This window comes from Prionailurus viverrinus, chromosome B1 (genome assembly GCF_022837055.1).
Source record: "Prionailurus viverrinus isolate Anna chromosome B1, UM_Priviv_1.0, whole genome shotgun sequence".
Taxonomy (NCBI): Eukaryota; Metazoa; Chordata; class Mammalia; order Carnivora; family Felidae; genus Prionailurus; species Prionailurus viverrinus.
Window position 1 is genome coordinate 85,649,281 of NC_062564.1, and position 22,978 is coordinate 85,672,258.

General features: G+C 42.5%; 1 protein-coding gene across 1 annotated transcript in view; it reads left to right on the top strand.

Annotated features, from left to right (window-relative positions):
- Positions 1-15,570, top strand: part of RNF150 (ring finger protein 150) — a 259,684-nt gene extending 244,114 nt beyond the window's left edge. The window contains exon 7 of the mRNA XM_047857015.1: positions 8,381-15,570. Within this exon, the coding sequence (XP_047712971.1) occupies positions 8,381-8,499 (119 nt within the window). The 3' untranslated portion in view covers positions 8,500-15,570. The remainder of the gene's footprint in view (positions 1-8,380) is intronic.
- Positions 15,571-22,978: the final 7,408 nt, after the last annotated feature.

Genomic DNA, 22,978 nt, shown 5'->3' on the forward strand with positions numbered 1-22,978 from the left:
TTTTTCCTTGAAACCTTATTTTTCAAGTACATGGGAAAAAATAAGCTTTTATGTGATGCAGAGCAGCTCCCAGCGTGTGAACACCAAACCTCCTGGAGAATCAGGACACCTGGGGGATTATATTCATCACTACCTTATTTTCTCCCAACACAGAGAACACTTATTCTGAGGGCAATGTTTGTTAATTCTTAACAGAGAAGGACTTATTCCAGCCTGCTACTGCTCTATGCCTTCTTTCAGAAGACACGCAGTAAATATCAAACCTGATTCTGGGAAGGATAATTTTCTGCTTTAGCTTTGAATAACCATCATAAAGAAACAACTAAGTAGGAAAGTGGTGACTTCACATGAAAAGTGTCATGTCAAGTTAATAGAACACATAGTCATTGAAACATAAACCATTGAAAAGAAAGCCAGACCACTCTTCTCCAGCTCACCCACGATGCAAAATCTCTGCGGTGAATGGTTCTTAGCCTTTTTGTGGTTTCTGTAAGAATCTAGTGAGAGCAATCCTCTTACCAGAAAAATATATGTATGCGTATAACCATATAAGTGTGTATGTAACTTTAGGTACCTGAATTCCTCCACAAGTCCACTAATCCTCAGGTTAAGACTCTTACTTCTGAAGTATAGATATGGTCAAGTTCATGGGCTCTGGAATCAGATCTAGGTTCAAATTCTAGTTCCGACTCTTACCTTCAGTGTAATCTCAGGAGGATTTTAACCTTCCTGGGCTTTAGGTTTATTACCTGAAAATAGAAATAATACTATGTCATAGGTTGATTTTGAATATTAAATTAGGTAATCTGTTTTAATACTTAGCATAATCCCTGGCATGTACTAAGTACTCAATAAGCATTATAATTGTTATTAGCTAATAAAATACAAAACTTAAGCCCTGCATGGCCAGAGGGGAACTTCAATTCAGTTTCAATGCTACAGACTCTGCTGAGTGCCTCCTGTTTCTGAAGGAACATGGTGGGATTCTGAAATGGAAATTTTGTTTGTTTGTTTGTTTGTTTGTTTGTGGAGGGGGTTGTGTGGGTTTTTTTTTTAAAGTTTATTTATTTTAAGAAAAAGAGAGCACAAGCAGGGGAAGGGCAGAGAGAGAGGGAGACAGAGAATCCCAAGCAGGCTCTGTACTGACAGTGTGGACTCAAACTCACTGACTGAGATCATGACATGAGCTGAAATCGAGAGTCAGATGCTTAACCCACTGAGCCACCCAGATGCCCTGAATGGGAGTGTTGGCAGTGACAGAGGCCTGAAGTGATAGGGACAGGCCAGGTATGCCTAATACCAGACAAGGCAGGTCTCAGGGTCTTATATTCTCAGGTTGGAAGGAACTAGAACAGTCATCCGGGCACACTTTATACACGCTCGTATCAAATCCACAGCAGAACTGCAACCACAGTACACATTTCACAAAGGGAAACCGTGAGTCTTTAGGTAATTTTTTATATATTAAAGAAGAAAGAGATAAACCAAGGATATTAATAATTTATGGACCAAATAGAATTAATAAATCCCAACACTAAGAATTTTTTTGGTTAACCTCAAGGCTACTGATGGATTTTACTTAGAATTAAATGTGGAAATGTATGAAAGCAGTAGTTATGGATCAAGAAAATAGGTTACAATGCTCCGTTTAAAATGGAGTATTTTCTGCCCACCATCTCATCCTATGCTCTTTAATGCTGTGATAAAGACATTCAAGACTACGAATTAGATGACAGAATTAGTCTTAAAATCCACCCAGCCAAGTCAGTAATACTCAGTAGCTCGTTTCCTTGGGCACGGATTGTTAATTGTGAGTCAATGCCTATAAAGGAGGTAATGCAGAATATATTTAAAAGAAAAGGAGGAAATGAATCAATGATACAGTATTCTCTGGCCATTTTCAGGCTTTTGGGGGGCTCACCCTCCTCTACTGTTCTTCTGCCCTCCCTTTAATTATGAGGTTTTAAACTTCAATAAATACACAGGCCAAGTAACATGAACCAAGGGAGCAAACTCTTCAACAACTGTGGGGACCCAGAGCCTCTTTGCCTTGAGCCTAGCGGGGCAGCCCTTACTCCGTTCTCCTCGATGATTTCATTCCGGGAATTGGGCATATATTGCCAGATATTTTCTTTTCCAAGATAAATTTAAAATGTAAATCTGTATGTAAAATACCCTGACTTTTAAATATCGGTAATTAATTCATGTTCTAAAAAAACAAAACAAAACAAAAACAAAAAACATGGGGCAGGCCAAACAAGTCGTGTCAGAGGCATGAGTTGGGAGTCTTTGGCAGTATGTTTCAGTGTTCCGGGGAACTCTGTCCCTGGTGTTATTTTCTTACTCTTTAATCTTTTCCTAGAAAAGATTCCTTTTCATCTACTCTCATGGTTTCAAATCTCTTCTCTATCCTGAAGCCTCTCACTTCATTTATTGTCCTCCAGACTCCTGTATCTAACTGCTGACTGCACATCTTTGCACGTCTTCCGGGCATCTCAAACATGGCGCATGCAAAGCTGAACTCTTGATCTCTCCCCACCAGTTTGTCTTCCAGTTTCTCCAGCTGAGTAAATGGTGCCTATATTGCTCAAGAAATATGGGGGCTGTCCTCTACTTTCTCCTCTCTTGCTGCCCTTGTCCAGCCCACCACCTTTCTATACATCCCCCTTCTAAAATATTTCTTCAGTTTGTCCCCTTATCTCCACTCACTGCTGCCGCACCAAGCCACATTTCCTCTGTTTTTGCTGCAATCATTTCCTCCAGATTCCCTCCACCCTTTGTGCTACTTTGTGCTACTAATCTGTTCTTCACTGAACAGCAAGATCTTTTAAAATATTAAATGGATTCCTATCACTCTGTTTCAGTTCTCTCAATGTCTTTACAGTGCGTGAACCCGAGAGAAGAGAGTATGTCAAGTAGGTATTATACTACTGCGTCCAATGGACTGAGAGTATATTTTTTTCATCTGTAAAACAGGAATAATGAACCCACATCAAAGTGTTATTATGAGAATTCAGTAAAGGCCGATATTATTTCTGCAGTCCTTTTATATCAGCTTTTGCAGGGAAGAAGGTATCATTCAGTGAACATTTATATTGTTAATAGCTACTTTACACTCCCCAATTAGTACCACCTACAGAGAACCTTCTAAATGTTTTAATGACAGTGTTTTCATTTGTGTTCTTTTGGCCTCAAAGTAAAGCATGTGCCTTAATTAAAAGATAAAGTTTCTAAAAATTACGGAAGGGGTACCTGGGTGGCTCAGTTGGTTAGGCGACCAGTTTCGGCTCCGGTCATGATCTCACTTCGTGGGTTTGAGCCCCGCGTTGGGTTCTGTGCTGACAGCTCAGAGCCAGGAACCTGCTTCAGGTTCTGTGTCTCCCTCTCTCTCTGCCCCTCCTCCACTTGCTCGTGCGCTTGCTGTCTCTCTCACTCTCTCTCAAAAATAAACATTAATTTTTTTTTAATTATTGAACAAACTAAGTTCAATGAAAAACACAGGATAGAGTGAAAAAAATAACTTCAAATGTCTTCAGACCGTGTTTTTAAAGTTTTGACACGGAAAATGATTAGATGATATGGTTGGTGCAATGCCCCATCATAAAAATTGAACCACTTTTAGGAAAATATACGATTTCGTTGATCTGAATTCCTCTTTGCCTGGAGCTGTGCAGGATGGTCAAGTTTCCAAAATAGCATCATGAACTCAGCAGCCATCGTTATATCAGTCCCCATGGCCCTTCTTTTTTTCAATTCACGAGTTCCAATTTAGAAAACACCACAGTGATAATGAGTCCAGAATATCTGCTGAGGCTGGTAGCTTGAAAAAGCCAGGAGTGAAGGTGAGAGGCTGCCACTGCAGGTACCTGGAGCTGTCTTTCTAGATCTCTGACTAAATCAGCCCTTCATCTGAGCTGCCCCCTTTTTTTTTTTACTAGATATTTATGAAAGTCATAAAATCACTTGATGATGAGCTCCTTGGTTGATGTAAAGTTTAATTGTGAGCTGAAAATTTTGGCTTCTCATGAGCTGAACTGGTTCATGGACCATTACAAAAAAAAAAAAAGAAGAAGAAGAAGAAGAAAAAGGGTGAGGAGGAGAGAGATTATATCTTTATAATATAACCCTCATTTTTTATCTCCAGGAATAAGAATAGTTCAGCTTTCATTATACCACAAAGTAATGAATTCTCCCATTTAGGATATATTCATACTAAATATACAACAAATAGACCTTTTTTTTATTAAGAAAAAGTGTTTAAAATAAAAAAAAACAAAAATTAAAAGGGTTATGAAAAAAGAGACTTAAAACTTTGTTCCTCCATGGTAATTCTGGTAAATATTTATTGAGAAGCCACCATGTAGGAGGCACTGTGCTAATTGGCATCAACATGTATATGTACATAATCTGGAACAACTAGAAAGGACTCTGAAGTACCCAGTCCAAACTCATAGACAACTAAACTTTAGCCCTAGTGGAGAAAGTGACCTAGACAAAGTAACACACGTAGTTACAATAGCTGAGACCAGAAAATAGTCTCGTAAAGTAAGGTAGATTCCCAGTTCTCATGAATATAATTTTAATTAAATATATTTCTCATTGCAAAAGTGATGCTTTAGGAGAGCGCTGAGTGAAAAGAGTAGTTTGAGCCCCTGAAACTACTTCCACCTCTCCTAAAACCCCAAAAAAGTACAGCAAAGGGATCTTGTAAGGGGCAGGCCAACACAGGCAGGGAAAAGGTAAAAAGAGACAATATCAAGATCCGAGCAACTGGAAACAATGCACAAAGGGCCAACGACTTAGTGGATCTGAGAAACAGAGCGAGCTCCTGTGTGCAGCTGTACAGGTTGTGCACTGTCCCAATCCAGCGGCCACCGCTCACTCAGACTCCAAAGTAAAGGCTTCCTCAGGAGTGGTACCGAGCATAGCCTGCACCACAGCAAGCCATGGCCCTGCTCAGAAAACAAGGGCAAAAGCAGCCATGAGGGAAGGGAGAGCCATCCCAATTTGCAGCAAAGAATTCCCCCCAAAATCAGAGATCAATAAGCCCCGGGTGGCTCTGGAGAAGAGGATAAATGGGAAGGAAGTACATACATGCAACTAAATGTGGGCTAGAGGTATACATATAGATGTAGTACAGATGTATATATAAATATAAGCATAGATACAGGTATTTAGCCAGCCTCGAATGTATTTTGTTGTGAAGTGTGAGGCAGGGATCCAATTGCGCCTGTTTCTAAATGACTAGTTTTATTGAATACTTGTTGAGTGCCCCATTTTCAAATACTAAATGCTTTTATCTTCCGACAACTGCTTCCTAAGTTTTATTCTAGCCATTGATCTGTCTACAATTCTGTGAACCTCATGCATGTCTGGGCCTAGGAAACATATTAGAGCTCAGTCTTTAGATGGATACGTCCCTGTGAAAAGAGCCTGTTTCTCTCAAACCTATTCTTAAGTCCGTAACTCTTTGTCAGTTCTGTTTGTCTCCTTTTAAACATCTTAAAGAATTCACTGTCCTGCGTAAAACTCATATATTCTCCTTAATTATACCTCAGCGTGAAGTAAATTATACCAGTGTTTATCAGACCAAAAGTATTATAACCATCAGCTTCTTCAGTACTAGGCATTTTGTTGGTCTTCTAATTGTGTGTTTCTTCAGCGGGGTAATTAATGGGACACGCAAGATGTTTTGGTTTTAAGGCTGCCTTTTACGCAGTTGAGCACCCCAGCCTTCCTTCAGACTCCCTAGCTTGACTTTGCATTAGTCATATTTAAATACGATCTGATGTCCATCTGTACAAGGCCTCCCCTCATGTTCCGGCATATCTATCTATACATGCTATTGCTAATGCTTGAAAGATGCTTCCCTCCCATTCATCTGGCTAAAATTTGAGTTAGGACTCAATTTAGATGTCACACCCGACGGGAATCCTTCTTTGACTCAGCAATTGGTTACATAGCCATCTTCCCTGCTCATAGAACACGAGGTGCATCATCCAGTTTCGTATGTATCTCGCTGTGTCGTGAGTGGCTATCTAATGGTGTGCCAGCATACTAGAAAGTAAGCTCCTTGAAGACAGGAAGTGTCTTGCTCTTACCTATGTCCCTAGCATCTAGCAAAATCCTCTGCACATAGTGGAGACTCATTATGTCTTAAGCGAATGAATGATATTTCTTCATTGTAGAATGCTTGGAAGTAAAACGGAAAACAAATTTTTTTTTAAATGTTCATTATTTTTGATAAAGAGAGAGAGCATGAGCAGGGAAGGGGCAGAGAAAGAGGGAGACACAGAAACAGAAGCAGGCTCCAGGCTCTGAGCTGTCAGCACAGACCCTGACATGGGGCTTGAACTCACAAACTTCCAGATCATGACCTGAGCTATTGTTGGACGCTTAACCGACTGAGCCACCCAGGTGCCCTGAAAAAAAATTTAAGAAAACGAATATAAATCCCAAAATTTGAGACAACTCTTACTAGCATTTTAGACTTCCTTGCATCTCATTGACTTTCTCAGCCTCACTGCATATAAAGCTTTGAATACTTCTGTTTTCACTTAAGAGAATACTGTGAGCATTTTCTCTTTTATTTGTTTATTTATTATTTAATTTTTCTTAATATGAAATTTATTGTCAAATTGGTTTCCATACAACACCCAGTGCTCATCCCAACAGGTGCCCTCCTCAATACCCATCACCCACCCTCCGCTCCCTCCCACCCCCATCAACCCTCAGTTTGTTCTCAGTTTCTACCCCAAAGGGAACCAGTTCACCAAACTTGCTTGCATGTGAGCGTTTTCTTATGTAACTACAAATTCCTTGGAAATGCCACTTTTTTTTTATTAATTTTTTTTAACGTTTATTTATTTTTGAGACAGAGAGAGACAGAGCATGAACGGGAGAGGGACAGAGAGAGAGGGAGACACAGAATCGCAAGCAGGCTCCAGGCTCTGAGCCATCAGCCCAGAGCCCGACTCGGGGCTCGAACTCGCAGACTGCAAGATCGTGACCTCAGCTGAAGTCGGACGCTTAACCGACTGAGCCACCCAGGCGCCCCGGAAATGCCACTTTAATTGTTACAACAAGATTATCCTCTAGAAGTAACACAGTTTATTCAGATATTCTATATTGTTGGACTTTGTTACTTGCAATGTTTTGTTGCTATAAATACTGCTTAAGTGAATATTTTTGCATCTCTGATTATTTCTCTACGATATATGCTGGAAATGAAAATGTCACAGTTCTACAGGTACTATATCAGAGTACCCGCCTCAGTGTCATACTGTCCTTTTTTAAAGAGTGAAGATGTTATAAACAGAAAAAGGGTAGCCCATTTTTACCCTATATTTATTGGTCATTTATATTATACTGCTCTGTGAATTGTGTGACAGTAACCTGTGCCCATTTTTCTGGTTAGTTTTTTTTTTTAACTGATTTAAAAGTTCTCTATACGTTGAAAATACAGCTCTTTGTGAAATTTTCACAAGTATTTCCAGCTCAATCTATGCCTTTTGATCTTATTTTTCATGGTTTTAATATTTTTTGAATGTTATGCATATTTATCAATCTATTCTATTGCTCAAATGCTTTTCCACATAGAATTTCTTGCCCAGTTTAATATATTAGGTATTTTTCTACTTAGATATATACTTATAAGATATATCTTCTTCTAGCTATATTAGTTTCTGTTTTACATTCAGCTTTTTGACCTATTTAGAATTTATTTGGGGCTATAAAGCAAGATGAGGTACTAACTAGATTTTTTTTTTTTTTTTTTTTTTTTACAAAAGATCCAGTTTTTCTAATGCCTTCTCTTGGCCATCAAGGAAATGCTATTAAAGACAATCATATTCATGGGGCATCTGGGTGGCTCAGTCCCTTAAGTGTCCGACTTGGGCTCAGGTCATGGTCTCATGGTTTGTGGGTTCGAGCCCCGCATCGGGCTCTGTGCTGACAGCTCGGAGCCTGGAACCCGCTTCGGATTCTGTGTCTTCTTCTCTCTCTGCCCCTCCCCAACTTGTGCTTTGTCTCTCTCTATCAAAAATAAATCAATGTAAAAAAAAATTTTAGGGGCGCCTGGGTGGCTCAGTCGGTTAAGCCTCTGACTTCAACTCAGGTCACGATCTCACGGTCCGTGAGTTCGAGCCCCGCGTGGGGCTCTGGGCTGATGGCTCAGAGCCTGGAGCCTGCTTCCGATTCTGTGTCTCCCTCTCTCTCTCTGCCCCTCCCCCATTCATGCTCTGTCTCTCTCTGTCTCAAAAATAAATACGTTAAAAAAAATTTTTTTTAATTAAAAAAAAAAAAAGACAATTGTATTCAACTTACCAGCATCCAAAAACATAGTTCCATGTTCACCATGAACTCTGCTTTCTCCTCCCAGGCGAGCAGGAGCCAGCTGTAAGCAGTGATTCTGACATCTCGCTGATTATGGCAATGGAAGTTGGACTGTCTGATGTAGAACTTTCCACTGACCAAGACTGCGAAGAGGTGAAGTCTTGAAATGATAGACGTAGAACAAGGGGATGGTAGGACCCAAGGGGAAGGAAGGGAGGAGCCTCAAGACTTGGACCAGGCAGACACCCCTCCAGAACACCTTGGTAGCTCCACTGTGCGCCACTCAAGAATGGTAACGAGAGCAATATCCAAAGTCACGTCAATCAGGATGCCGTTTCTCCATCTGTGCAACAGCCCATGGCCTTGGCAGCTTGGAAGATGAAAGCTGATTTTTCCTCCCGTGTCCTTGCAGACACACACTTCAGGAGCTCCCAAAACACACAGAAAGGACACATGTAGGGCTTCTTAGTTTCATTTCCATTTTTTTCCAGGTCTTGTTTTACTGGTTTTGGAATGTTGTTGGATTTCTTTGACAGTTTCTTTTTAAGACTTGTGTAGTTTACATTATGTCCACTCCTTTGGTTTCCTCCAGCTTTTGTAGAGAGTTCTGTTTAGAAGCACCAGTTCCTGCTATGATCAGTTTGTACGCCATCTCTGAGATTAATGGCCTTGACCTCTCAGCATGAAGTGTGCATGGCTTTGGGAAGTGCCTCAGCACCCTGAAACAGTCTAAGGCCAGCTCTCATTAAGAATCCAAATTCTTTTAAGTGGATCTTAAAAATCCTAGCCGCCAGAGACCCCAACCCTGAGCTCTGAATCCACTGAGGCTACTATTTGCTATTTTCATCTACATCATGCTGGCTTCCACTCACCAGGCTCTGTTAACGGCCCACGTGACATGCGAAGGAAGCTCTAGGGAGGCACTTGATTCTGCCTGGATTTCAGTCTTTGGAGGAGACTCCAAACTCAGAAGTCCCCTTCAGGGCAGCAGCGCCATTCTTCACGACTGTAGGGCTTGTAACTGGAACTGCAAGCCTCGTGTTAAGACCAGATACCACATACTCTTCCCCAAAGCAAAATGTCTGTTATATTGGTCTCCCCAAGGCTAGAACAGTCTTTTGTTACCTCCACAAGTGGCTCCTGCAGGAGACGGAGGCTTCAGAAGAGATCCAATCATCTTTGAGCCCAGTGTCCAACACAGTGGGGGTTGCAGTAGCACCTAGCCTTTACCTTAATTCCAACGCACTTCTGTTGCACCTCGCCAGACCTCAAGGAAGGGTTCAGGTGAATCCTTAGCAGGTAGCTTTCCAGGGCTCCCTGAGTACATGTAAATACCAATTGAGGAGGGACGCGTGACTTGATAAACCATTTGATCTAAAAAGTACAGCATGGGAATTTGCTAACCAGGCTTCTCCTGATGGAGAGCGACAAAGAGGGAAAGGAAAAGAGGTATCAAATCAATACTAAAACCCACCGGTGTTTTTAAACTCTTTATGTTTTTATTCTTTTTTTGTAACTATGACAGAGATGTGCTATTTTTTCAGTGGGCAATTTTGTAATACGTTTCGACTATCCATATGCATAGATGACTAAGGGAGTGAATGCTTTCCCTGGACAATCACAGGTCACCTCATCCTCTGTAAGAAGGCCTGCGGCTGCGTGGGTTACTAAGAAAGAAGCTTTCTTCACTGAGTTATTTACGTATTTGATGAGGCTTTCTCACCTCATTACACAAACACTCATCCAAAAACAGGAATTTGGTTGTGCTGTAAATCCCTGCTGCCTGCTGAAACATAGAGTGTATGTCAGGGGGACCACTGGTTGCTTTTGTCTCACCATCTTTAACGATTTCCTATTTGATGCTCTCTAAGTAGGCAGCAAGGCAAGGAAAGTGATTACCACCTTCAGGAATGTCACCTCTCCCTGGGCGCCTAACACTTCCTGTAATGGAATCTGGTGTCCGTGTGCGAAGGCAGGCAGGGAGGGACGAAGACAGCACTGAATGGAGCGTCAAGAGTCCTAGATGAGCCACCTGCTTATTGGGCCTCATCTTTTCCATCTGTGAAATGAAGGAGTTTAACACGGTGATGCCCAAGGCTCCTTCTGGCCTTTAGAGCACTAATGAGCTTTTTGCCAGGGGGATCTGGTTTTTTGAGATGGCCATGACAGATAGCTGACTTCGTTCAGGTTAGGGAGGCACTGACTTGACACGTAACCTGCCCTAATGGCTTTTGGGACTCAGCATTCCTGCATTGCTGAGAATGAATAGCTAAATGATTGAAGTTTTAAGTCCAAGGAGTGGTTTTGGTTTGCCTTATGTTAAAGCTGCTGTTAGTCACAGAGTTTGTCATCTCTGGATACCTTCAAATCCTAGTTCTCGGTATGGAATTCTTCATCTCAAAGTGTTGCTTTTTCTTGGCCGGCTAGAACTGCATCGTGTATCCTCCTCCATTCAGCTCGGCCTGAAACACATTTTGGTATTAACTTAAGTCAAGTGGAATTAGAAGGATAATTCAACAGCAAAGGAACGATCTACATTGTATTCCATGCTCAGGAGAGAAAATGCCTCTTGGATTGCATAATTGTCCCTGCGAGGAGTGTTGTCTCTTCCTGCCAGTGACCGGGTAAATCAGGAATCAGGAATTGGTTGCATATGTATGCTGTGGCTGCAGCAGCCCCTATAGAATGCTGCGTAGATAACGTAGATAACGTGAGGTTCGTGACTTTACCCCAAGGAGGTTCTGCTGCAAAATCCCTGAGCCTAGGAGGCTTTCCATTTACCAAAGGTTTGTTTCTGGAGGATTTTCATGTGGCTTTGGTAGTCTAAAAAACAAATTTTTTTTTTTTAACTGGCGTAGAAGGGTTTAAAAGAAATGAAAACCTTCCATAGCTTCTTCACCACCTCCCCTGCAGAGGAAATTCTGAGCTGGGAGCCCTCTAGAAGTATATGCAGACTTTATGCGTATTTAGAGATGTGCATTTTTCTGTAGCGAGTGTCCAGACCAGCGCTATCCAATAGAAATATAATGCAAGTCACATATGTAGACTTTACATTTTCTACCGGCTACGTTTGAAAAAGTACAAAGGAACAGGTCAAAATCATTTTAGTAATATAATCTTTTTGTTCCAACATGTAAAAAGTATTAATGAAATACCTTAAGTTCTTTTGGGTACTAAGTCCTCTAAATGCATTTTGTGCTTTACACTCAAAGCACGCCTCCCCTTGGACTGGCCGCGTCTCCAGCTCTGTCCCAATAGCCACAGTTGGCCCGTGGTCCGGAGCAGAGCTGCTCCAGGATTCTCACAAGATTCCCTGACCCTCACAAAGAAGAGAAGTTAAAACCTAATTACCTCCAGAGAGAACTAGACTCCACCCAAGTTGCCTAATGAGAGGCCCAAAGATCTGTTTGTTTTGTGATCCATAAATATTCAAGCCACTCTTTTTGAAATTCCTGCTTGACCTTTCTAACCACACATTGATGTCCATTACTGTCACTGTGACTCCTCTGACCAGTCGTTTTTGTTGTTGTTTTTTGGGTTGTTTTTTTTTTTTAAGTGACACAAACCATGTGGATTTGGTGCTGCAACAAAATTGTCTCTCTCACTTCTACGATAAACCCTCAGATGGGTAGGCGGCACTCGGGAGCAGAGAAGAATTCCAGACTCTAGTCCTCCAGCTTCACCTCAGCCCCCCCATTCTCCTGCCTCCTGATTGGCAGAAGGTCTTTTCCCAGTGCCAGTGCCCCCCTGGGGACTTGGGGGCGGGCAGGTGGGAAGTTACACAGACTCTGAGTGGCCTTATTGAGAAGAAGTCTTTGGGGTTGTGACCACCCAGCCCTATTGGGTGAATCATGACAGCTTACAACTGCCAGCTCTCAACTCAGAAGTCAGCGTCCTCTCTCACCCCAAGGCCGTGGGCAAGAAAAGAAGCATTTCCATTCCCTCAGAAAAACTGACCTCTAGGACTTGCCTCTTCTGTGTGGCGGAGCACTTTGAGAAGAACTGAGCCCTGATCATGAATACAGCATCCGAACACTGATTTAGTCTCTGGGGCTTGGTCACCCCTGAAATATTAATTCTGTCACCGAGGCAGGAAGACGGGGAGTTGGGAGAAGGCAGAAAGTGAATAGTGGAGGGGCACCTGGCTGGCTCAGTCCGTAGAGCATGCAACTCTTGATCTCGGGGTTGTGAGTTCAAGCCCCACGCTAGGTGTAGAAATTACTTAAAAACAAAATCTTTAAAAAATATATATATGATTAGTTGCAAGACTTACCTACCTATTCTGACATCACCTAGTCACAATGGTAACCATGGAGGCAAATCTCTGTCCAGAGAGGTTTTTCTGTTTGTTTTGTGTTGTTTTCAGCATTTCCCTCATTCTGAATGTTCACGTGTCTGGGTTCAGTGCCCAGTGGCTACTTTAGTCAGTACAGGCATTCTTGCAGCCGACCTGTCTTCAGAACCAAAAAATGGTGACAGAGAGCCTAATATAAGATTCTTTCTTATTTATGAGTTATGTTTAGATGAAAATTCTTGCAGAGCATAAAAAACAAAAAGCATCTAGTTATCTGTTGAATCCATCACCTTGACTGCAAACAAACAAATCTCATTAAATCAAAACTCTTTCCAAAAACCTGAGATACAGAGTCACATCCTCTTTAGAGCGAGGACCCAGCCCTCTGTGGTACTAGGGCCCCTGAGGCAACTTCCAGTAACATTTTTTTGTATGTTCTCACTTAGATTTCTTTCTCTTTTGTGTGTGTGTGTGTGTGTGTGTCTGTGTGTGTGTGTGTGTGTGTGTGTGTGTGTGTGTGTATCTATATCTATCTCTGGCTTTCTCTGACTGCCTCTTTCTTGTATACACACCTACATGCATTCTGTTCCCATCTTTCAGGACAAAAACCTCGGTGGCTTTGGATCTATCTATACAGTCATCATTGTGATTACCGTTGTTACTGTTGTTGGTGTTTTTCTTCTTTTTATTGTGTGGCAATGTCTATATTTGCACTTCTGATGAGGAAAACCAGTTTACTATAAAGGCAAATTAACTTCCTCCATAATGGAGTTAGCCATGTTTTCACTTCTCTTATCATTAATTTAATTGCAGGCCACCTACAGCCATTGCCTTTTTCTTCAGGCTTCCTTGCCAGAAAGGTCTCCTAGGCAAATAATGGCAAAGTCACAATTCCAGAATGCTGCCTAGATCTACCATCTTCTACCTTCAGCATTTGTGACCTTCCTAGTTCACCACAGGCCCCCAAGATTTGGACATCTTAGAAAAATGTGTGGGCCGTGCTGTATCTGATGTCCAGTCATGCTTCTTAATTCAGCTTCTTAGCACAAGAACTTCCTCTTCGTAAGTGATCTGAGAGGCCACTTCTTCCTTAAGACTGAAAAAGAGACAAAGAGGCCATTCTCCCAAGGTGAGGGACAAAAGTTCCTTGTGCAGTGCTCTGTGTCACAGACGTGTCATTGATGGTACTTAAAAGGAGGTGGGAATACTAGCCTGCAGAAAGTGAGAAAGAGGGTGGCAGGATATGAACATGGGTGCTCTTCCCAAGTACATGCTCGTCCCCTAGGTTTAGAGCTGACCTGGTGTTTTGGGGTGTGTGTGTGTGTGTGTGTGTGTGTGTGTGTGTGTGTGTGTGTGTATTTTAAGGAGTTTAATACTCATGAGTTAAACACTCATGGTTGCAAAGAAGGTTGAGATTGCCTGAAAAATAAATTGTAAGAAGCAGGAATGAGTTTCTCAGCATCACTTACCTCTTCTCTTTGCCTGCTTGTCTCCCCATCTCACAACCCCAGGCCCTTTGTAACAGGAACAGTAATTTGTAAAGACCCACAAATTGGTAGCCTCACTTCCACTTTGACCCTTTTGATGGCACTAAATTATCCCAAAACTAAAGATCCTAGATTCCAGATCCTAGATACAGATCCTTAATTATCAAGCCCTTTACTTGCAAAACTTGGTTGTTCTGCAAAAAATCCGATGACATCACTCACATCTCTCTTTATCACCCTGTGAACTATGCCTCAATCAAGTGGCTTTTTTAGGAATCTTGGTGATCAAAGACCTTTTCACCCCTATGCTACTATTGATGCTTTGCACTTACTGCAGAGCCATTCGCTCAATGGCTACCTGATAAATATGTGTTGATAATGATCAGGCAGGAATATAATCTCTTAAGAGGTCCACAGGTCTGAACAGAGCAAGAGAGAACTTCTGTAAAGAAGGTAGCTCACCTTAAGTCACCCAGAATCACTGCTTGGCAGAATGTCTGTGGTCTTGTCATCCTTACTGAAGTGAAGGGCTTGGAGAAGCAGGGAAAATGTGGGGACCATGTGTGCTGTGTAAACCAAAGACCAATCACCATCCAAATGGACACATGTTCTTCCATTGACTACTTTAATTTTCTCCTAACGTTCTCATAAATAAAAGCGAAGGTGGGTTGCCTAGTCAGACGGAACTGTGAAACCTTAAGGGGTTCTGTCTTGCAGGCTGGTGATTGACCTTACTAAATCCAGAAATCTAAAAAGCGTATCGTGGCCTTAGTACCACACCATCTTTAAAGTCTGGTGTTTAGTCCCCTTTTCCCTCAAAACGTTTTAGACAAAACTAGCGCTTTATGGAACTCGGAATATTCTGTTTGAGAATGTGAAGATTTTAAATAGCCAAAGAATTTTCACGTAGGAGAGTTTCTTAATTAGTGTATCCCGCGCTTTTGAAGGAAATACCAAACTATCGCCTGTACGAGTAGATAGTCAAGCGGTTGACGGACTGTCCGCGAAAGGACTTTGCAGCCTGGGTGTATGTTGGCATCAGTAGGATGTTATTGCAAGGGGGCAGGGTGCCCTCTGCTGGAATAATTGCCGTTATTCTTTCAGCCAACTAATTTGACTAGGGTCACCATTTCCTCGACAACTAGGTATTTGCCTTTCATCATACAGTCTCCTCAATAGTTGAGAATTTGGTCCACATTTATCAAAAGAGGAAGGAATGTCACAAGCTTGGAAAAGTTGAAGGAGAACCCCACAGAAGATACCATCCGCAGCCCTTTCTTTTGCAAAGCGTGGAAGCATATTGTTAGCTCTGTTTGCAAAGAAGATGCCTCTGGCTGGAACGTTTGTGCAGACTTCTAAGGCAAGGGCCTGATGGTTTTGTAACTTATTTCAACTCTGTTCTTGTCAAATCACAAAGGAAGATCAATAAACAGACTTCTTTCATATGAATGTAAATGGTGTGAAATACTGATGTGTTTTGTACATGTACATAATAATATATTTACTTCCTGCTTTCACATTAGTAATCTGAAATGGTTGTACCATTTTATAATTAGAAAGAGATGTAGGGGGGAGGGGAGGGGAGGGAGGGACTGTTATTTTTATAGTAGGATGTCCCTTATATTTAGAAAACTTGAAGTAATTTTGTACTTGTGAAAAGTTACATTCCATTCATTTCCTGAAAAATAATGGGAATTGTTCTTTACGATATTCATGAGCTGGGAGGATGATTATTCTAGTTTCCAGGGGAGCCTCCCAAACAGTATGTATGTGATACCCAATTTTATAGACTACAGACCATGCCCAGCAATTGCCATTTCAATAATGTGAAAAGAAAAACGCCCAACTTCTTTTAACCCCTTTGTATATAACACATTATTATTTTCACTGAAAAAAAAAATCTGCCTCAAAGAATGAATTTACCATTATGAAATATTCAGAAATGGCACCACCAATGTCTAGTATCATCCTGCTGGCAAGAAAAAAATCCAATGGATTCATTTTTCCTCCGTACACATGCACTTGTGTGCTTTTACTGTAAAATGAATGGTGTCCCAGATAGAATTTTACTTTGCTTCCCCATGAGGTCTTTCTGGCCAGACCACACAGGTGGTGGTGCCTTCATGCTATCTCCCATCCTCCATTGTCAGATCATGGGACGGTTTCCTGGATTTATTTGCCACATGACTCAAAAATCACAGAAACTATTCCTGATGTCATTTGCATGGGTTACTTTTAATTTGGATTTTGGTTAGCTCTTAGTTGCCGAGAAATTTAGTAGTGGATCATGTAGCCCTTTTACGCAAACATCGTCTTCTGTATAAAGTCACAGGTATATTTTAGTGATTAGTTAAGGTCGTAGGTATCATTTGTTTGGGACGGGTGGGGGGGAGGGGTTAGGGGGTGGGGGAGGAGGGTGATATCAATCTCTTTCTCTTTCCTTCTTTCCCACCTCAGGCACCCACCTTACTCCTTCCAGAGCACTTTATATCTCTCTTGAAATACATAAGTTTTAAAAACTGTCTTTAAAGGGATTTGTCTTCTGTTGGGAGACACGGACTTTTATTTTGCTTTATTCTATTATCTATGTGTTTGGAGAGCATAAACAGTTTGTCTCATACTGGGCTAGTGATGAAATATTAAGGACGATAGTTGAAAACAATCGTACAACACAGCTATTTTTGTTATATAGAAAACTATCATGTAAATACGTGCAATTGTGTTCTTATGTACTGGTGAAAAAAACCCCACAATTATAAAGATTTGAAAAGGATTGTGAATTCCAGGAAATTTCACTGCAAAATTTTGTTTGGTTTTGTTTTTTAATAAAATGGAACCAGATGCTTGTGTCTGTGTCATGCCTGTTTCCTAACCACGTTGCGTCGTCTTGAGTTCCAGAGGTGGCACTACGGATTTTAAAAATTGACATTCAACATTAAATCATGATTGTGTTTTCAAAACATATAAAGTGACATTTTAATGACCTTTTTATTTCTCTCGGGTGCTGGACACCAGACTTCCTCTTAGCTCTGTTCCTCTAAGTGAAGTGATTGAAAGATTTTGATCAGTTCAGAAGAATGGCTGCTTAGTGAGCCTGAAGTGTGTTCAGAGGAACCGAACATGATTGTCTGAGCCGTCTCTGGCAGCTTATCCCAAGCGGGGTTATAGCAGGGGACCACGCAATGGGTCGGGGTGGCCAGATTGTTTTTTATCCTTACTTATACTTCTCTAAGGAATTTTTAACAGCCCTTCCTTTGAATTAGCAAGGGAATGCTAAAGAAATAAAAAAATGTGAGGGGCGCCTGGGTGGCTCAGTCGGTTAAGCGGCCGACTTCGGCTCAGGTCATGATCTCACGGTCCGTGAGTTTGAGCCCTGCATCAGGCTCTGTGCTGACAGCTCAGAGCCTGGAGCCTGTTTCAGATTCTGTGTCTCCCTCTCTCTCTGACCCTCCCCCGTTCATGCCCTGTCTCTCTCTGTCTCAAAAATAAATAAACATTTGGGGCGCCTGGGTGGCGCAGTCGGTTAAGCGTCCGACTTCAGCCAGGTCACGATCTCGCGGTCCGTGAGTTCGAGCCCCGCGTCAGGCTCTGGGCTGATGGCTCGGAGCCTGGAGACTGTTTCCGATTCTGTGTCTCCCTCTCTCTCTGTCCCTCCCCCATTCATGCTCTGTCTATCTCTGCCCCAAAAATAAATAAAAAAAAAAAAAAAAAACGTTGAAAAAAAAATAAATAAACATTAAAAAAAAAATTTTTTTTTAAAGAAATAAAAAATGTGAGAGCTGCCAGCCTGAGGAGGTAAGAACAGAAGGTAAAAAAGGAGAGGCACCCCTCTTTGCCGTTACCACCTACCCAAAACTGCCAGGCTCCGTGGTGTCCTTTTGAACCTCTGGCCCATCCAAGATTGCTGACACACCGCTTGAGGGAGCAGCCAGGGTCAGACATGCCCAGTGCAGTTCAGCCAATCACTGAAGCCCTCCACCTGGCCGGGTGCCCCCCCCCCCCCCCCCGCCCCCGGGAGCCGTGGATTCCAGCAGATCTAGGATTTCCCTGCTAGCAAGAAACAGATTCAACGGATTTATTTTTTTCCTCCTGAACATTAGTCTGTGTGCTTTTACTATAAAACGAACGATGTCACAGATAGAAGTTTGCTCTGCTTCCCCATGAGGTCTTTCTGGCCAGTCTGTAGATCATATACATGGTGGTCCAGATGAATCTGCCAGAATCTGCTGGCAAACGTCAAACTGTATTGAGCGAGTGGTGTGGCCTTCTGGAGCTATTTCCTACCCAAATGGCCAACTGCTGTGTCCGTAGCCAGGAAATATTAATGCCTTGGAGGCTTTGCTCTAGGGGCCACTCCTAGAGCAAATTTGTAGGTAGGAAGATATTCTGAGGGGGTTGTTAGTGACAGTAATGATTGTGCCACATTAGAAGTCATTTTAAACTCTATGCTTTGGTTATTGCACTTTTAATCTTCCCAGACACCTATTGTCGGTAATGAAGCTGACATCTGTGTGTGTCACATGGCAGAGGGGGGGATGGGAGCTATTACCCAGGATCTAGAAACCATCTCTCCAGCTTCCACACTCCTGCCAGACCAGGGTTTCCCATATGGAAAAATGTGTTCTGTGGGACACATCCTGGGATCCGTTAGAAAATACCACATAGTCCCAAGTTCAACTCAGTTGGAATAAGGCTTCATACAGTACATTAAAAGCTATTAAAAACTTTCTAGAAGGCTTTTATTGAGTTACCCATTTAATTCAGCTTTTCGTGAAGCTGATAGATGACAGTCCTCTTTTTCAAAGGTCCTAGTTTTCAAAACTGCACAAGATAAGACCACCTCATATGGAACATGTTGGTGTTCAAACTAGAAAAAAAGCGGGGCGCTTGAGTGGCTCAGTCAGTTAAGCGTCCAACTTCGGCTCAGGTCATGATCTCATGGTTTGTGAGTTCAAGCCCCGTGTCAGGCTCTGGGCTGACAGCTCGGAGCCTGGAGCCTGTTTCAGATTCTGTGTCTCCCTCTGTCTGCCCCTTCGGCTGCTTGCACTCTGTCTCTTGCACTGTCTCAAAAATAAACATTTAAAAAAAATTTTTTCTTAAAAGCTGCTAGAGCTGTTTCCCGCCTCTCTATCTCATGTACCCCACAGACCATTGCCTCTCCTGCCCCCGTTCCAGCTCTCAGAGGAAGGTTGCCCTGACAGCCTGGTGCCCGCTTCACCGGAGTGGAGCTGTCCAGGGAAACAGGCTGCCAGGCACTGCTCTAGAGCCACACGTGTGCCAGGGAGCCCTGGGTGACTACGGGGCTTACTGTCACTTTTCCTGGAGAAACAGAGACGCTCCACTTTGTGGGCGTTTGTCTCGGGAAGTCATGCAGCACATCTGTCCCTTAAAGAATGGAAAATGTAAAACTCATCAGGGCTTTGTAATAAGCCAGTAAGTAAGGCCAGCTTTGCCCCCCGATTCTTAAGTCTATGAACGCCTACATTTGGGGTATGTGGAGCTAAGCTGCTATTTAAAAGTACAAAAACGTGCTTAGTTCTCATATAGGTCTCATAATTCCTTCTAAGCCAGTATTGGTGTCTCTTCTCGTCTCCCTGCCGTGGTTGAGCCATACATTGCACGGGATTGGGGGACAAAGATGGTGGGGAAGAATGTGAATTAGTTTTACTCTGGGATACTTACTATACACAGAAGAGCGTGAGGATCCACCGATGGGAGACTCAGGGGACTGAGAGAGGTATCATATTTATGAGACATTTAGAACAACTGTTCCATGATCCTTAGTGACCCAAGAACAGAAAATTAGTCTGCCTCTTATTCCAACACACTCCTTGGTGTAAGCTCCCTCAGGGCTCACTGTGATTCATTATTCGTGGCTGTGAGAGTAAGGGGCAGTGATGCCACCAAAGGCCAGGGGGCCCTCTACTCACCGTGAGCAGATGTCCCTTCATTGATTTGCGGTCACAGCACCTTGCACTCGGGTGCCTCCCTGAGTCTACAACCGATGGGAGCCTGGTGGCTGGCACATGGGGAGGTAAAAATTCAACTCCCCAAGGCTCTCAGACCTTTTTGTTGTGGAAAACATTCCCATCCTCTCCCTGTGGGAACACCCAGAAGGTCTGATCATAGTCATGGCCCCCTTAACCTAAGCACCCCCTTCCTGACTCCCCCTAATGTTCCTGCCTTCTTTGTTCTTAAGGATCATTTACTGAATAGTCAGGGGAGAAGCCAGAGGCAGCTTTCATGGGCAGGCAGCTGCTTTTGGTTGCTATAGAGCTGTATACACAACACAGCTGTCATTGATGTTATAGATCTAGTGGGAGCCAACGGTCTCAGACCTCTAAATAAAATCACCCACATAATTCGGAGCTTTAGAAATGGCATCAATATCTATAAATACATGTGAGAGAAGAGCAGCTAATTAACAGAATGTGAGAACACAATAGAGGTAGACCTGAGAATAAGATCCCATCACGCTGGGCCTGGGCTGATGTCTGAGAAGACACAGCCCTCCCTTTACGATGGGCAGATTGAAAGTGGTCCATTTTCCTCCTCACTTCCTCTTCCCCTCTTTTTTATTCCTTTAGTTTGAAACAAGGAGGAGACAAGGGAGAATGTTAATGAGGACCAGAGTGAGGGCTAGAACTTAAGGTTCCTGACCCTTTTGCTAGAGTTCTCTGGGCCGCACCATGTTCCTTCCATAAATGGGTAGGCATCTCCAGACTGCTCAAAAATCTCAGGAATGAAAAGCAAGAGCTGAAAGTTGGACTTTAGTATATTGACAGGAAGATTATTATGTAGTCAGGAAATCTCCCTGATCCAAAACAATTCTAATCTGGAGACAAAATCGGATGGACGCAACCACGGGGATAACATGTGCAGGGACCCGTGCACACCCCCACGCTCACCCACATGTGCAAAAACCACCACGCACAAGGTGGGTCCCCAGTGATTGCTGTCTAACCTTAGCTGTGCAAGAAAGCTCACTGCCTAAAGATACCAATGTGAGTTATTACTTTCTAGACTCACTCCTTCAAAAAAAAAAAAATTATTATTTTGTGCTTTCAGACAACAGCCTGCCCTTGTCCTAGCCCCTGCTATGGCTCTGAGACTTGCTTGACAGGAAGTAAATGACAGATATATAGGACTTCTTTTTCATATAACATGGGGAAATAGATGTCCACAAAACCCCCTAAACTACAGAACACTTAAAAATATGGAGATCAGGACACTTGGATGGCTCAGGGTGTTAAGCTTCTGACTCTTGATTTCAGCTCAGGTCATGATCTCACAGCTCGTGAGTTCGAGCACTGTGTTGGGCTCTGTGCTGACAGCATGGAGCCTGCTTGGGATTTTCTCTCCCTCTCTCTCTGTCCCTCCCCTGCCCACATGCTCGCTCGCTCGCTCTCTCACTCTCTCTCTCAAAATAAATAAATAAATGTTAAAAATATGGATATCAAATATTAGAAATTTCCTTTAAGATGAATAACTAAGCTGGTGGTAAAGTGAGAGAGACTTTTGGAAACTAGAGACTACAAGAAAGTTCTACCCAAGGGGAAAATGAACATCAGAAATGGAGTTTGCTCTGAGTGCATATGCTGATTCCTGATGGTCTAGGGATCCACAATTTTTTTTTCTGTAAACGGCCAGATAATATTTTAGGCTTTGTGGGTCACATGTAATTTCTGTACCTTTCCTTCATTGTTGTTTCTTAACTCTTTGGTTAAGTTTAGAGTTTAGAGTTTAGAGTTAAGTTTTAGAGTTCAGTTAAGAGTTAAGTTTAGAGTTTTAGTTAAGAGCTTAGTTTAGAGTTTCTTAACTCTTTAGTAAAAACTATCCTTAGCTCAAAGGCCATACAAAAAAATAACAGACCATAGGAAGGATTTGTGCTGCTCCTGCAATAGGGACAAAGTCCAGGGTTAGAATCAGAGACCCACAGTGGCAGATAAACTAGGAAAACCTTAGTAAATAAACTATCAAAGAAAAATACCTTCTAGAAGGAGTTGGTACAGATGTTTGTAAGTGGTGACATTGGTTCTAGATAAAGTACAGAAAGGATACGGTCTCTCTTCCCTGGTCCCACTTCTCAGTCCCAGATTCCCTAACTACAAACAAGCCTTCTCACGAGCTCTTGGACCCAAATCCAACCACCAGTGTGACCCAAATACCTAAGGTACAGATACACTTTAAAGTGGCCCCAAATTGATAGTTACACTAAGTGTTTGGTGGAATTACACTCATAAACTCATATCCTCCCTGGAGGAATACTCTGAACCCAGGTCTCAAGACCTTCTTAAAAGACAACTTCCAAAAGAATATACCTTCACAATAAAAAAAATCTCCAAATACATGATTGAAACACACCGCAGTAAGGAAGAGAGTGTGAACTCGGACTCAGATGAACAATATGGGAAATATGATTAACAGGATGTAAAATACGTGTGTAAGGAGTCCCCCAGTTGACACTAATATATCCTAAGTTTGAAAACAACTTTCTAGTCACTTCAAGCACAGAACAAGGTGGGAAGGGGAGACCCGGTGAAGTCATTAGTCTGGGGGGGCTATTCTGATCCTATGGTGATGGACTTGAAAGAGAGTGAATTTTATCCATAAATAAAATGCTTTCTTGCTCAAGACTATCTGACTTGCAGCTAAGGAAGGAGTGAGCGATCAAGGCTGTCCTCACACTTAACCCTCATGGTCTCACCTGACCTAACCCCACACACAGCTCCCATGTCCCTCTCTCTGAACATTCTCCACCTGACTGGCTGGGCTACGGCCACACTCTGTGTGTGGATTCAACACTGTATCCTCAGGATCTAGGAGGAACTCAGCGAAGATTTTTAAACCCATGACTGAATGA